At 41.4% G+C, this 17387-nt stretch overlaps 1 protein-coding gene across 1 annotated transcript in view; it reads left to right on the top strand.

The window, feature by feature from the left end:
• The window catches only part of SIPA1L2 (signal-induced proliferation-associated 1 like 2), a 241689-nt gene extending 225268 nt beyond the window's left edge, over positions 1-16421 (top strand). Inside the window, exons 19-22 of the mRNA XM_011997316.1 lie at positions 10247-10300; positions 10852-10975; positions 11948-12029; positions 15108-16421. Of these exons, the coding sequence (XP_011852706.1) occupies positions 10247-10300; positions 10852-10975; positions 11948-12029; positions 15108-15254 (407 nt within the window). The 3' untranslated portion in view covers positions 15255-16421. The remainder of the gene's footprint in view (positions 1-10246; positions 10301-10851; positions 10976-11947; positions 12030-15107) is intronic.
• The last annotated feature ends 966 nt before the right edge of the window (positions 16422-17387 follow it).

The following is a 17387-nucleotide window of genomic DNA, read 5'->3' as shown; positions in this document are numbered from 1 at the left end:
ACCGTTTTCTCTTTCTCTGGGGTGTTCTTTACACGCTACAGTCTCTCACTCTGACCAGATCTTTCTGCCCCAGGAGAGAGAAGACCAGAGATCAGATCTCTGTGTGGCCTCACTGTGTAACTATCCACAGAGTACTTAACACACTGAATTCTGCTTCTTTCACATGCCTGTCTCTTAAGAGATGAGTTTCTTAAGGGAGGGCTGCCTCTTTTATTATTTTATCTGTATTTATCAGATACATATCAAGATAACCAAATGAGAAGCGCTAGTAATGAGGAGTAAGTAGGTATTCAATATGCACAGTTTTGTGCAACCCAGAACTATCCCAACTCATATCACAGCTCTCAACGTCTTAGATCCTTTTGCATTTTGTGATTACCTTTCAGATTTAAAACAGTATTTATCACCTTATGTCTGTATCTGCCTTCATTTATGTCTTTACTTGGTTCCCTTCCACCCCTTTCAAATGTTCCTTCAGAATAAAATGACTGCTAGAAAATGCATTTTTTCAGGGGCTTAGAGAAGGCAAAATGGTGCATGGACTGAATGATGAATTTAGGGATTTTGGTCATAACGTCAGCCATTTCTGGGCCATAGGCCTTTGGACAAGTCACTTAGCTACTGTGACATCCATACTTTGTCCCGATACTGTTGTAGGTCTTTTACAAATATGAACTCGGTGAATGTTAAATAGTAATCCTTTTGGACATGTGCTGAATTAATTTGGGCTTCAGTGTTCTCATCTATAAAATGAAGAACCAAAGAACCTGTAAGGAAGGCTTCATCTAGTCCTAAACCTCTAGTTCTGTGGTTTTGATATCAACAAGTTATTTCTAAGCTGAAGTAAGAGTATAGGTGGTAGTTGGCACAGAAGGGAAAAAGTATGACATGGAAATTCTCCCTAGGCAGTGCCCTCAGGTACATGGACGCCTAAATTAAGCAGAAAATAGTGTTGTATTCTATTTGCCAAAGGAGAAGACTTTGGTTATCTGAGCTTTAACATTGATGGATAAAATAATGTGGAAGAAGTTAATGCCGTGTTTAATTTTTGATGCTACTCCATAGGGTGGCATGTCGTGGTGAGACAGTAGCCAGCCTATGAAAATTCAGTTGAGAATGTGTGCCTCCTTTGGCTAATCAGATTCCCTTTTATCAGTGTTGCCTCAGGTTGCATCCCAGTGACCTGCTCCCCTCTCTCCTGAGTTGCATGGTGGTGATGAGCGTGATCAGTCTCCTTAGCACTTTAAAGAGAAATGTCTTCAGGTAGATAACCCAGTTGCCCTCCTCATGACTTTTTCTTTTTGTACCAGTTCTCAAGGCCATTTCTGAGCTAGAGTAAACATTATAAAGAAAAGATAACGCCAAACATGTCGTGTGCTTGTTTATGTCGTTGCTACAAACTAACAAAGGCGGTTCTAAAGGCTTATTGCCTCAGTCTTCCCTGGAATAATCCTGTGCGCATATTTCCATCAGTATATCTGAAAACAGGCTTGGAAAATGGAATTTACCTGCCTATTGGATTGAGATCCCATGATCCCTATAAAATCCAATAGTGTAATTGATCCCTGGCAGACTTGCCTCTCCCCCATTGGTCTGCCTGATTTATGCTACACATCTTGGCATATGATGTGTTCACCTTCATTTAAGGGCTAAAGTTGACATTGGACACAAGTTTAAGAATCTAGATTTTACTATACCATTTAAAAATAGAGCAGAGGCACCAAATTGAGCTGTCAAATCATGACTACTTAAATGTTTAAACTCTATTAGTGCAAGGACCATAATAAATTGTATAGTTGTGGGTGAGAGCCAGGCATTCTGTGCACAAGGACTCAGTAACCTCCCTCCAATAAGGAGCCATGTTTCCAGACCACATTGCTGACCCTAAGGCAGTGATAATAGATTTAAATGAGAAAAACAGAAACAAAACACAAAAATCTGACCATTTAGAAAGTTTTAAATGTTACTCTAATAATAATTGTGCTGGAAAGAATTAATGAATATGACAAGAGCAATTTTTTTAGGATCATGAAAAAGATGCTACCTAAATCTGGACTACACCCAGAGAGAGGGTAGTTCTTAAAGAAAAATATGTTCCAGAAATATTTATTTCAATGGAAAAAAAGGGAAAATTAACCAGCTTCACTGTACTTCAGAAAGATTCCATGAAAACTGTGAAAAAAAAAATACATAAAGGAATGAAATAAGTTGTTAAAAAAAAAAAAAACCAAATGGCAAATGAAATTACACTGCAATTTATAAATAAAGCTAACAACCTCCGTTTTTCTTTGGGTATTGATAAACCAATAGCAAATTTGATCCAAAACATAAGAAGTACAAATGAACCATATTAGAAAGAAGGTTAAGTTAACATGAGAAAAAGACAGTGGGACCAAAATGACCTGTGCAGAACTTTGCCATCTCTCTGCAGAGGACAGTGGGTTCTGCCTTACCCCACAAATGCCAGACCAACTGCAGTGACTTGTTATTACCTCTAGGATAGGAATGTTACTACTTCCCCCTAGCTTGGATTATGAAGACATTTGGGGTCTTGCACTCCCCACCATAATGCAAACCAGGCCAGCCTGAACCATAAAATCTGGTCAAGACGAGTCCCTGTCCCTTCTCAAGAATTACATATTTAGATTTCCTCTAAATCTAAATATGTAAATGTAAAGTATTAGTAATTAGCTGTAGAGGCAGAAGGGAACCTGTCAAAGGACAATCTAGAGATGCAAGCTCAGAACACCCTCCTTAATTCATGGTAGCACATACACACAACCTGCCCACCTTGGCTGATCCCAGCTGTGGGGCTCTTTATTTACCCAGAAAATTACTTTTCTGTCTTTACTCTAATGGTCTGAGATGATGCACTTGATCACTTAATTTTCTGCAAACTGTGGCAGACTACTTGGTTGGTTCCTTCTGCACAAAATACTGGTACACCACCCTAACCCCCAGTTTCTGGCCCCACGTGAATCTCAGTCCTCTATATTTTCTAATTCATATGTTCTCTGGGTGACATTTTAAAAAAGAGACGTAGAGTTTTTTTAATTACTAAGGAATGTCAAGCAGCCATATAGGAATACATTTGGTGGATAAGGTACTTAGATTATGTCTTGCAAGAAAACATGGCAGAGAGCATAAGAAATGGTCAAAAGCCAAAGTGTGGAAGGCATTGAAAAAGTCACCTAAGAATATCCCCAAATACCAAATATTACCTGAAAATAATAAGTTTACAGTTGTTTTCAGAGTTTTAGAGTAATGATGCCCTTATATATATATTTTTTTTGAAATTCAGAAGCAGGGAGAGGTAATGACATTCCTACCGTAGAAGTAACAACAAGTCACTGCAGTTGCATGATAGGATTCTTTCCTGATAAACACATACACACTCGAAAGATAATTATAAGACAATCTCAGTCTTTAATATTAGTATGAGAAAGCTTAGATGAAATTCAGTAGTAAATTGAAAAGATTATTCATTGTTATCATCAAGAGTTTAGTTTAATAAAAGAAAAACTTTAATTAAAAAGTTACAGTAGGTGAAGTAATTAAAAGCTATATCAATTTGTCCCAAAAAAGTATATCTAATAGAATTAGAACCTATTTCTTCTAAAAAGTAAGATTTGACAGATACCCCCAAAGGCTGATATCTATTTTAAATGGTTACATAGTACTTAATAGAAAATGTTTATAAGCAGATTGCTTATGCCCAGAAACTAAGCAAGTGTACTCTTTGAGACTGTGCCCTTTAATTTTTATACTGGAATCTTTGACATTTAAACAAGGAATGCAAAGAAAAAAGGGATCAATGTTGGAGATAAAAAATTTTAGATAAGGTTTTATGCATAGAAAATACAAAAGATCAAAATGAAGTTTCATTAGAGATTATAAAATAGGTAAAGTAATTAGGTGTTTTGCAATATATTTTTATAAGCATAATTTCAAAGTGTTATTAATTTTTTTTTGTTACCTATTGCTGTTTAACAAACCACCCCCAACATTTATGGCTAAAAACAACAATAGTTTATTATTTCTCATGATTCTCTGGGTTGACTAGGCTCAGCTGGGTGGTTCTTCTGCTCCATATGATCTTAGCTGGGGTCACTCAAGCAGCTGTATGCAGCTGGAGCTCAACTGGATCTGGAGCATTAAGGAGATTTCACTCACCTGTCTGTGTCTGGAATGGCTGAGGCCTAGTAAGACCCCTGCCGTCAGCAGAGTAGTTGTATTTATTCATGTGGGGCTGAAGGAATTAGAAGAGCAAAAGCAGAAGCTCTGTGATGTCTTAAGGCCTGGTTTTGGATGTCCCAGAACATTATATTCACCACATTCTATTTAGGCCAAAGTAGTTCACAAGGCCAGTATTCCAGGGGTGTGACATAGACTCTACCTCTACCTCTTGATGGCAAGAGATGGCAGGTGCACACAGGGAGGGAGGAGTTGTTGGCAGCTGTCTTTGCAGACAACTTTCCACTGTAATAGTCACAGGACACCTTAGATATATCAGTAAGATTAAATTAACATGTTCTTTGAGAAGTAAACCATCGTCAGAATTATGAGAGAATTCCAAGAAACACTTTGATATCTGAAAGGTCTTAATATGTAAGACTAGAAATGGATAGAAAGCTTCATAGTAAAAATGACAGTTCTTCCTGGATTAACTTGTAGAGTTAATGCAATTTCAAGAAAAATAGTTAAAGAACTAAATTTGCCTCCATTTGGAAAATAGGTAAATTATATTCAACTAAAAGATCTATTATAACTTAATGATAATTAAAACAACATAATAACTCAATAGGGATAAGAATTTTTGAAGAAAAATTAAGAGCTGAGACAGAAATCTGAATATATTTAAGAGTTACATGGGAAAGGAATTTGGATTTAGGTATTTAAAAAGCCAATTTTAGAAAAAGTAAAAGTAAGATTACAGTTTTGGAAGCAAGATTATGCTTTAATTATGGAGTAGTGAGAGAACATATGAAATGTAATATGGTCAGATAAAGGTATTTAAATATTTAGACTTTTTATAAACCTGAAAGAGAATGTTAAAATAAAAGAGGAAATACTGGACTTTAGGAAAAGATTTCTAAAGAATGTGATTGTGATAGGTAAAACCAGGATACCTAAAGTACATAAAGGAACTTACCCTGCAAAAAAGCACCAAACCCACAGTCAACAAATGGTCAAGGCATGTGAATATAAATTTCACAAAAGACAAATACACAATAAATAAGAAGGTGAAAAATGTTCAATCACACATGTAAATTTAAAGAATAATGAGCTGCCAGCTCACACTTTTTGAATATGAAAAATGATACAGTAGCTCTAGGAAGCTATGAAGAATACTCACAGCTGGTATCATTATAAAGATTATAAAGTGATCCATCTTTTTGTTCAAGCAATATGATAGTATGTTACTAGTGTCAGAAAACTGCACCCACCTTTTAACCAGAAATCTAATTCCTGAGAATTTGCTGACAGAAAATTATTAAAAAGAATCAAAAAGCTTCCAATAGAAAAATATTGGACATTTAAAAAAATGAGTAAGTGATCAAGTAACACATCTCTACCCAAATACCTAAACACACACACACACACACACACACACACACACACACACAGTCCTTCATAGGTCTAAAAAGGTAAAAGTAAGTTGGCTCTGTGCCTCCCCCATGCTGTGAAGATCAAGTTCGAAAAGCTGACTGAGTCACATTTTAGACTTTGTTTTAATGTATGCAGTTATTTTGTTTTTTGGAGGGCAAGACATGTCCTTCTTACATGTCAGTATTCCTAAGTGAAATTGATGGTCTATCTAGTTCAATAAGATCATAGTTTTGCCACCCTGCAGTGCTTATACCCTTTGTTATGTAGAATCACGTCAAGTTTGGGGGTACCTGATAATGTATATAATGGCTTTCATCCCCGGTTAAATATGGTAATGGGAATAAACCCAACTAGAAAACCTGGCTATGGATCACACAGTGAAGCTGGGGAAGGGAAGTGGAGTCTCTTCAAAATCTCTAGGATTTCAAGTATCTCTCATTCATCAGAATATCAGAAAGAGGCAGTTGGTGTGTTTTTAGCATTTGTTGAATGGATAATGTTGTTTTCAGTGAACACAGGCTTCAAAGGTAAAATGACCAACTGGTGATCTTAGACTCTGGATTCCACGTTGCTGCCCCACGAAGGCCTGTCCTCCTAGGTTTCCACACTTCCCCAGTTGGTAGTGGAGAGTGCCATCTTCCCGTAGCTGTTTGGAAGCATGGATGTGTGTGTGCTCCTACACAAATATCAGTGTGAAACACACATGCAGAGTTCACAATTCACATGCCAGGCACCACTGTGGCAATGAAATGCTCCACATAACCGTATTTCCCAAAAATTCAAAGTCTGTATCTTTAATTTGTTATGTTCTTTAGGCCCTTGGCTTCTTAAACAGAGCACAATAAACATCACTTTTTGTGGAGAACTTTTTCTGTTATGAAGCTTCAGCTTAAAGTTGATAAAGTTGTTATAGTTATTGACATTTGACCACTGTGTGTATGAGAGAGAGAATATGTGTGTGTATATGTGTATACAAGTGTAAACAAAATGTGACTTACTGAGTAACTCCTAATGGTAACATAATTAGTGAAAAAAAAATGGAAAGAAAAATGACTACTACATGGATGAAAAATGCAAAGTCAAATTTGGAATAGTAAATCCATTTAAATTATCTCAAAAGTAAATTAAAATGGTTTCAGGCCAATGCAATAGTTGTTTCTTAAATAAAGAATAATTTCAGGACTTTTTCTTGTTAATTACTCATAGGCAGATACTAGACCATTATCTTTCTACATGCATGGATGGGCTTCCAAAAGTCTAAACCAGAGAATTTTAGGTGGAAAATAGTATAGTGCAGCATTTTTTTTTTCCTTTCCTAGTGGCCAGTTAAGTCAATTTTCTTCAGTGCAATAAGCGTAGGAGTCAGAATCAAAACTTTTAATTTTCTACATATGGCTACAAAACCCTACTTTGTCTTGAGTTTGCAGTTCTAACAAAGACATATTAGAACAGCTTTGTTTGGGGAAATATGTTTAATTTAATCTAGCCTTGTACTTGAATGTCCCGTTTGGTATGTATCTGGGGCAAGCACTGTCGTCCTATTCCTCACCCTAGACAGACATGACGCGTTGGTCAGACCATTCATCCCCACCTGATCCAGCCTCGGCCTTATGTTGGACAGACATGACATGTTGATCAGACCATTCACCCCACCAATCCAGCCTTGGCCTTATGCTCCACAGACGTGACACATTGATCAGACCATTCACCCCCACCAATCTAGCTTGGCCTTATGCTTGACAGACATGACACGTTGATCGGACCATTCACCCTCGCCAATCCAGCCTTGGCCTTATGCTCCACAGACATGACACATTGATCAGACCATTCACCCCCGCCAATCCAGCTTGGCCTTATGCTCGACAGACATGACACGTTGATCAGACCATTCACCCCCGCCAATCCAGCCTTGGCCTTATGTTCCTAGTGCTTCAGGAATCCTAGACCAGGGTCATGCGAGTGACTTGCAGTCATCTGTTTTGCCATCTTGGCTGTAGAATATGGAATAGTCTGTTGACTGTTCATCTTCTTGTTTAATGCTAAATGTACTAAAAATAAGAAACTGATATTAAAATAAGGTTTTTATTGTTTTGTTTTGTTTTTATGTGTGAGACGGAGTCTACCTCTGTGGCCCAGGCTGGAGTGCAGTGGCGCAATCTCGGCTCACTGCACGCTCCGCCTCCCAGGTTCATGCCATTCTCCTGCCTCAGCCTCCCAGTAGTTAGGAATACAGGCACCCGCCACCACACCCAGCTAATTTTTTGTGTTTTTAGTAGAGACGGAGTTTCACTGTGTTAGCCAGGATGATCTCGATCTCCTGACCTCATGCTCCGCCCGCCTCGGCCTGAAATAAGTTTTTTTAAGAGATTATTTTAAAGGATGGATTGTTTTGTGTGTCAGCCATGCCCAGCACTCCACCTTAGCCAGATCTGCTCACACTGGAAAGAACGGGAAAGAAAACCGAAGAGGCTGCACGTGTGGAGTGTGGGTGATGGGACCTGGACCAACCGTAACCATGCATATGAAGCTCCTGCTCTTGTGCCTGTCTTTTCTGATGGTTTTTTTCATGCCATTTGGTTCTATCTCAGTAATTGCTTGATTATTGAATATTTATTGTCACAGAAATAAGCTGTAGGGGCATAAAGCTTCCACTGGAAACTGTCTCTAAGATTAGCTATTTTATAAAGTAGTTTGGTGTCTGTACTTAATCAAGTAGCATTCTCTTTGCATTTCAGCCTCCCAAGCTTTTCAAATCCAAAGTGAAATCCTGTTTGTGAAATTACATTGCTGGCAAAACTCTAGTTTTGGCTTCTTGCCTTCTGACCAGTAGGACCCTATTTCTCCCTAGGGAATGTCTGAATGACTGCCTATAGCAAATTCTGTTTCTGTTAAATATGTGGGTATTTTATCAATTAAAGTAAAAACAGGTGAAGGAAGCTAAGGCGTGTTCATCCATGTATTTAGACTTGACCACCAAACCTAAATTTATTAAGAAAGATAGAAACGTAACTGAATTATCACTGGCTTGCATAAAACGAGGATGAGTCAATGAAACTCCTAAAAAGTTAGACACATTTTTACCTGTTTTCTTTTCCATTCCTTTTCTGGTCAGCAGTTAAAGTCACTATGGAATAAAAATATATCTCCTAATGATTTTTTAAAATGTGACGTGTTCCCATATTCTGGGCTCTTTACAGAACAGAGGGTTATGTTGGACACCACTGCAGCCCAGACCTCCCCTCCCCACCCAGCCCCTAGAGCAGCTCAAGCCCAGCCAGGATTCTGCCCCCAGCTCTGCTGTGCACGTCACATCATATGTAGAAGTTGGCAGGGCCCCAATTATGTTGTTGACCTTAATTAAATTGCAAATTACTTTATGCAAAAAGCCTACTATGCAGTACCAAATTGGTAACATGATTCTCTCTCAGGAAAGTATAGTTATATAATGTTTATCATCTTACAGAAGATTTGATGTGTGGAACTTTACAGAAAAGTTAGTTGAAAGACATCTGCCTGCCTAGGGCAGGTGTGTTAGCAAAGGAGCCACGTGGATGGAGAACTCTCAATGCGATCAGTAGCTGGGTGCACTCAGGAGGACCCAGGTCTCTGTCAGGGCACTGATGGCGCTTTCAGCACCATGGCCACAGCCCGCGCCTTGGCTTTCCTTCATATGTTCCTGGCAGCTTCAATGTCACCATCCTTTTTAATTAACTGGAAGTATATGATCTGCCATAAAGCAAATAAGCAGGTAGCCTCATGAGGAGTCTTGTCCAGCAGCCAGAGGGAGGTAGAGTGGGGTAAATTAAGAACAGAGAACCCCTGACACGGACCCAAGTGCAGTCTCTCCAGCATTAATCGATTCATAGGAAAAGGACCGCCACAGCACTAACACGCCTGCTGTATACCTCAGATTCCTAGTGTAGATACATACATGTGCTCAGAAACCAAGCGGAGAGACTCCAGGGAATGAGGGTGAAGTGGTCATTGAATAGATTGCTTGGTTCTCACTTCCATGTGATTCAAAAACAGACTATTTTTCTGCATGCCATTCAGCATTTCTGGATTACTGTTCTCGGTCAGCGCTCAGCCCCCGGAGCCGGGCCAGTCTGGCGCCCATTCTTAAGACTATTCTATTCCCTTTCCTTCCTACCTCTTAAAACATTGAATGTTAAGTTCCTGGTGCCAAGAATAAAAATGTCCTTGTGCTAATATAAGGCATTGTAGTCATACTGATCATTGGTACTACTGCTATAAGTACTGTGCCCCTCCGATCTTCCTTTAAGGGTTTCTAGTGAGATTACTTAGCTATTATCTCTCTCACCAGCACTCTCTGTGGATTTGTGGAGTGAGTCATTTAAGTAAGCCCACAGTTGTATATGCTCATGGTTGGATCCATGTGTGTATTGCATACCACGTGTCTTTGTTGTACACTACAACACTGCTTCCAACCAACAGTGAAAACATGAAATGTGTCACCTTATTGCATTGGAGTTACATGATACTGGCTCTCAAGGGTTTCCCCTGGTCCATCGCACACACACACTGTACTTCATATAACCACACTTTGTGGGCCCTCAGGATTCTCAAGTATAGAGAGATACTCCTGTTCATAGGAAAATTCTAAATCTTATTTCAGGTCTTGACTCAGATGAAGAACTGGGGCTGCTCTGTCACCACACGTCCTATCTAGGTGATTGTCTGGGGCTGCTCGTTGGCTCCTGATATCCTGTAACCTTTTCTGTATATTTCATGTGTCTGCACGTCTGCATGGTTATTCACGCTCTGAGGGTTGGGGGTGCACAGTTGGACATGTGCCCTGGCTGTTCTGTCTCCAGAACCTTCTCTGGGTTGGGGAGAACTTGAGAGAGAGGTCCCTCTCCTTGGTTCTGTCAGTCGAGTCATTATCCAACTATTACTTCATGCATAGCCAGCAGCTTTGGCATTTCTTGGGATGTGGAAAGAAGAAAGCAAATTGGCTCTAGCAAATCCAGTGTCTGCTAATTGTCCCCGTGGCTGTGATGTGCATAGGCCATACAGCCCAGTAGGAGGACAGCCAATCTCCATGCTTTCTCCTTCTCTGAAGCTTGCCTGAATTTGTTTTTCTTTGTTTTGTTCCAAAACAAGGCAGTAACTGATTTGAAGGGGGGAAAGATTTTATTTATCTACTGCATTTCCACAAAGAAACATTGCCTTGCAGTGATTACTAACCCATCTTTCTGTGTGTGTTTCTCCCCTCCCCAGACCAGAGGGTGGCATCCTTCTGCACCCTGACAGATATGCAGCATGGGCAGGACCTGGAAGGGGCCCAGGAGCTGCCCTTATGTGTAGATCCAGGCAGTGGCAAAGAGTTCATGGACACGACTGGGTATGTGAGCCCCTGTGGACCCCTCCCTCCTGCTGTTCCAGGCATGATTAGCAAAGATTCGGCTAACAGACTAACCCTGAGCCAGGCAGGTGACCATATTCCACCATGCCGTTTCCCAGTCCTGAAGAATCCAGAGAAGGGACTGAGTGGGACTACTTGGCTCCCTGCCCTGCTGTGAGAGACCACTTTTAGCTGCATGACCACTCTGCTCCATGGGCACACCATGCCTGCCAAGACTTGTGACCCTGTGCCCACGGTGGCAAACCTCACTGTCAGAGAGGGCAAGAAGGGGCCTCAAGGTCAGCGTCTGCTGCCGAATTATTGCAACAGCACTAGGCAGGGATAACTCACCAATTGGCCTTCCACCTGCCAGGCTGCACATGCTCACCAGTCCAGGGCATGACTCCTCCCAGAACCTGGTCCTTGATCCGGCCTCATGCCCTCCATTGAAATATGTTGGGAACATCCCACTCTTAGCCCTATATTCATGACACGTTCTTCTGCCGTGAAATGTGTATTCTTTACCTGTGTCATCCATTCTTAATTCCAACTTCTGTGTGAGCTGAATATAGAAGTTGGAATTAACTTCGTTAACTTGCATGTTCACACTGGTAACAAGCTTCATAATATTGCCATCATAGGGAAAGGCAAATTGGGGAAATTGACTGGTTCCCAGGACTTCATTTGGGTCTACCTTGTCTCCATTGGCTAAACCAATTTAAATAATATATCTTTCGATTTCCTACCGACCCGTATATCTATAGAGATTCTGGATCTCTTTTTAAATCAGTAAAGTCCCAGAATGGGCTTTCCAGTGGATCAGCTATATGGACACTCTCCATTCTGACATATTATAATGTATCCGCTTGCTGGGCTCTAAGCACATGAAATAATTTTTTCAAGTGAAAACTTGACCAACAAAATGCTGAATTGACTGTCTTGAGTCTTTCTGATTCTATCCTTATTTGCTAGGGAGCGTTCTCCATCACCACTGACCGGGAAAGTCAATCAGTTGGAATTAATTCTTCGACAACTCCAGACCGACCTTCGGAAGGTAATCTATTGGAAGAGCATAATCAGAAGTCTTTCTCTTATCAAATCAGCCCCTTATAACTACTACAGAGAAATTGAAGAGATTCAGGAAAGAAGACTGCCTTACACAAAAACCAATGATAAATACAAATAGATGCTCCTGAGGTCTCACTCCATCTGCTGACCTGCAGCTGATGTATTTCATTTTGCGGGATGCAGGGATCTCAATGGATATGAGTAAATGAGGATTAGCCCTCGATGTGGCTAATCTTCAGTGTGCAGTAGAAGCACGGTGGGCCAGCATTTTTTAGTTCAGTGAGTTATCGGTTGCACCAACTCTGTATGAGCTGACCTCAGAGGAGTCCATTGCTGCCAGAAAGCCTGGTCTCTGAGTCCTGTTGTCTGTCTTGAGTCAGCTTCGCAGCCCTCAGAACTTCTGCTCTACACATCAACCTGCGCTTGGTCCATCCTCAAAAGAAATTAAATCCTGTATCCCACAAATACTTGCTGAGCTCTGTTCCATCAGCCCTGTGCTGGAGAGCCAGTTGGTTGTCCAGGGAAACGGAATGGGGTGCGGTAGCGAGTGGGAGGGCGTCACAGGAAGGCTTTTGTTGTGATGGTTTGGTTTGGCTTTTGAAGAAGGGAAAAATTGTAGCTGGTGAGAATGCTGAGGAAAGGATTCAGTTGGGAGGGAAATCCTGATGAGGGTGAAGGGCAAGTGGGTGGGGTTCTGATCTAGTCACAAGGAGGGAGCTGGCCTTGGATAAGAGTAGGGACAGCTTATACAGTTACCAGAGTGGAGCAGAGTATGTGTGCGTGTGCACGTGTTCATGTATGCACCACATTCATTCACATACACAGAGTCCAGACAGAGATGTTGGCAAATTTCTCAGATTGTTTCTTTTTTTTCTAGTCATGAGCTGAGAGTGGTGAGAAGGAATATAAGAGCTTTGTGGATAGAGGATATGGGTGTACCACAGCATGTAAACTAACCGGGTGTATTTGGGAGACTTGCCAAAAAAAGCTAAAGCACATTTGAATTTGGAGCATAAGTTAAAGCGATACGTGTTTTCCTGGTTGTGTGTTTTTTCCCCAGCTTGGGTGATGAGCTGTCCCAGTTTGCCCGGGATGGAGAAGTTTTCTAGGATACGGAACTTTCCATATTAGAACCAGCAAAGTCTCATGCATGCTGGGATGGCTGGTCACCTTATCTTCAGCTGCAAGTGTAGAATCGCTGGAGAGTTGAATTTAGCCAATATTAAGATTTAGACAGGAAATCAAGACGAGGAGAGAGAGAGAGGGAGAGAGAGGGAGAGACAAGGACCCTGGGGCATGTACAGTGCATGAATAAACCAAAGAACCCAGAGTTCAGGCTGGTTGAAGAGAAATAACGTCACGGCTGGGGCGGAGGTGTTGGTGGGCAGTGAAAATAAGAGTAAGATTGATAAGATTGATGGATTCTATCATTACTGGAGGAGGAGATACTGGAGAAATTATTTTTAAAAGACAGAAGGTGATGGTCAAGAAGTAGGAACTTGAAACTTTTAGGAAGAGATGCAGTCATTGACAATAGCACAGTATAGGATGTGTTCATGGGAGTGGGAGCTGAGGAAGGCTGGTTTTGAAGATCACTGAGAGAAAGCGATGGAGAGGCTGAATGGCCAGAGTGTCGGATGGAACATCTCAGTGGATTCGAAATCATCAACACAGATGACAGGAGTGGGATGGGGAGAAAAGAGCAAACCAGGTTCTAGAATCTTCCCGTAATGATGGTTGGGACTGGAGATACAGTAAAGTTTTTGCAGCCAGGAGGGGTAGCAGGTCTCATGACCTAATGGCACATTTTTTAGAGGAGCTGGAATTGTAGGAAGGAGCGGAGATCTGGCCTGAACAATAGGGGATGCACTGTCTGCCTGCCCGACCCCCGTAGTGAGCTGCTGGGGACGGTGTCCTCAGGAGGGAACCAGGATTCACTTAGAGCACGAAGACGAAGGGAATTTCAGGAGGACAGACTGAGCGTGCACAAGGTCTTCATGGCAGAATCCAAGTTCCATGGGTCATAATAAAAGGTTGGCAGGGATGCAGAGAGGTGGGCAGCTGAGTCACAGCAGAGGTGTTCTGAGCTGTGGGACTCAGACTGTTGGGACCGAGAGTCGTGGTGAGGAATGTCCGGGGAGAGTCCGTATCCAGGGTAGGCTGCAGTTGCTCCTTACAGCGAAGTGAGTGGCCAGCTGTGACTCAGGCCTCCTCTGGGGACCAGGGTCTTTTGCGCCAGTGACCAGGCAGTTGGTATTGGGGAGGGCCTCAGAAGGGATCAGGAAACGAGGAAACCTTGAGGGCGGGACCAGACATGCCAACGGTGGGGGCCTCCACTCACCTCGCTCAGTGCTCCCGTACAGTGCTGTGGGTGGCATCTGGTGGCATTAGCGGTCGAGTTAGATCCCATTACAGAAATACCAGTTGTTACAATCTGACAGTGACCCCTCTATCCATTTAGGGCAAGACATCCCTTTCAGCAGGGAGGGGTCTGAAACTGGTGCTGTACATTTTTTTATTGCTATATGTTGGAAACTCCAGATGTGATTCTTCTGAAAGTCTTGATTGTTTTTACGTAGTTTTTAATGGCAGACTTTAAGGGTCATTATGGAAATATAGTGTAGCAGGAAAGCTTGATGGAATGAAAGACCTAAGTACCTATTTTATTATAAACATATGTAACAGCTCTGCTGATTACAATTTTGTACTTAGAAAGTTTTGTGCATTTGTCAAAGGGTATTACCTTTCACCTCACTGTAGTCTCCCTTTTTTGGATAGAGGGTGATATAAACAACGATGAACACTTGCCTATAGAAAGGCTATCTTAGCACCCTGTGGGAGCAGAGTGGGATGAAAGAACAGGGTGCATGGAGTGCTCGTTCCCATCCGTTTGTCATCAGCAGGAATCAGGATCAGGAAAGTTCCCTCACTGAAGAAAGTCACCCCTTCTCCCCTCAAAAAGTACATAAGTAAAAATAAGAATAAAAGATTCTTGTAGCCCGGCTTAGGAGGAATGACTGTATCGGTCAGTCTCCATGACTCAGTTTATTTCTACTCTGACCAGGAAAAACAAGACAAGGCTGTTCTCCAAGCGGAAGTGCAGCACCTGAGACAGGACAACATGAGGCTGCAGGAGGAGTCCCAGACCGCGACAGCTCAGCTGCGGAAATTCACAGAATGGTTTTTCACCACCATCGACAAAAAATCTTAGCCAGTCCGCACCTCATCAAGGGACCATTGGGAAATGCCCCTTGTCCCTTTGAAGTCACAAACATGTGGTTTTTCTGTGTGCTTTCCACCAGTCGTAGATGTTTTTGCTGTTCCGTTCTGTGTAGCGCCATTCACCACAGCAGGACAGGGAGCCTCGACTCTTTCTCGGTAGTCACAGCAGAGAGCAGTGCCGATGTGAAGCTGAATGAATGTAACTCCTGGTGTGAAGATGAATGTAAACCCTGGCGACAGTTGAGACCTTTTTTCTTTTAGACTCTGCTAAAACATGCTCTGGCTTGGGCTTACCTCAAGAGGGAAGATAGTTGGGTTTTATTTCCTATTTATCAGGTGACCTGGTAGAGATGTAAAGCAATTTACCATAGTTTGGGCTTTAGTATTGTAAAATAAACATGAGAACAAATAATCAGACATATACTTTAATGTTAAAGGTGCTCTATTTTTTTGGATGTACAGTAGTTTTATTTCCACAGCCACATTACCATAGCAATAAGAAAGGAGGCATAGTACATAGTTGGAAAAGCTTTGCGGGGGGGATTAAAGAAAAAAAGCACTGTTGTGTTTAACACTAGTTCAGATGCAGTTACCTTAGAGACTTATTTATTTGCAGGAACAAATGGTGCCTGAATATTAACAGTGTTCTGATTAAAAAAAAAAAAAAAAAACAGATACATATGCCTTGTAAATGGCTCACCGAGTTGTCAGTAGTCACTTCAACTCTTAGTTCACTTTTGTATAGTTGCTCTGCTGGAAAAAAATGAAAGTGAATCTGCTTAACTCACTAGAACTTCCTTGTGTGCTGTGAGCCGGCGGAACCACTTGTACAATGCCAGATTTGTTTATCTTTGTACAGAAGCTTTGATGAAGTGTCTTGTATTTAACACCCTTATTTAAGCTTATTTAACCTTAAATTGTTAATTTTATAAAATTTGGTTTGGCCTGCACTACGATGAGGGTTGGAGGTAGCTGCAGGCTCAGAAGAGACTGAGCTTGCACAGATCAGACCGAGAAGCAGGGTGAGAGATTCTAACGACTGGATGCTGCTAGTAACACGTTGTTTGTATTGCTTTACCATTTTTAACTGTTAGATTTGAGATGAACATACATTTTGCTTTTTTAATAAATGTTTAAAAGAAGTCCACATAAGAAATGGTGCTGTCAGGTGACTAGATTTTTTATGATCTAACATGTCTACAGTCTGACTGTATGTGAATTTATTTCAGGTCATTTAGGACCTTGATTTGTATTAAATACTGTTCAGCTGCCTTCTCATAAAATCCCAGATCGATTTCAGGAAGGGGTACCTAGTAGTTTTTAGTAGCTGTTGTGTGCCAGACACTATTCTCTGAACTTTTCATCCCTCTCATTTAACCCCAACGGTATCGTTCATAGGTAGGAAGTGGGGTTCTCATTTACAACCACATGAGCTGTGGCTAAAGTGAAGTAATTTACCCAAGATTGCCTTAAAAAAAAAAAAAATTTAACACTTTGATGTTGCCAGCACTTTGGGAGGCCAAGGTGGGCGGATCATGTGAGGTCGGGAGTTCAAGACCAGCCTGACCAACGTGGAGAAACCCTGTCTCTACTAAAAGTACAAAATTAGTCGGGCATGGTGGCGCATGCCTATAATCCCAGCTATTTGGGAGGCTGAGGCAGGAGAATCACTTGAACCTGAGAAGTGGAGGTTGCGGTGAGCCAAGATCATGCCATTGCACTCCAGCCTGGGCAACAAGAGCAAAATTCTTGTCTCAAAAAACAAAAACAGTAACAGTTTGAAAAATTATCAGGAAGAGGTAAACTGTAAATTTGAGTCAAATGTAAGACAGGAGACACAAAACATGGATCCAGATGTGAAGGGAAACACTGTTAAGGTCCATTGCTCTCAACCTTTGAAGAACAGAAAGCATATCAAGAATTCAGAGGAAGCAAACTGACTCTTAGAATTGGCCCTAAAAGGAATTTTCCATATGGGCTTCACATGGGAGGCATATTGAACAATTAACATTCTCACAGTGGATGTAACAGTAAGCTTCCTAAGGCTGTTTCATACAGCTGCCCTCTATGAAACGCACAGGTACACCTCCAAGATGCAGCCAGGGACTGGAGATTTTCAGGG

Source organism: Mandrillus leucophaeus, unplaced genomic scaffold, assembly GCF_000951045.1.
Source record: "Mandrillus leucophaeus isolate KB7577 unplaced genomic scaffold, Mleu.le_1.0 Scaffold537, whole genome shotgun sequence".
Taxonomy (NCBI): domain Eukaryota; kingdom Metazoa; phylum Chordata; class Mammalia; order Primates; family Cercopithecidae; genus Mandrillus; species Mandrillus leucophaeus.
The sequence above is the reverse complement of the archived record's forward strand: the minus strand, read 5'-3'. Positions and strand labels throughout refer to the sequence as shown.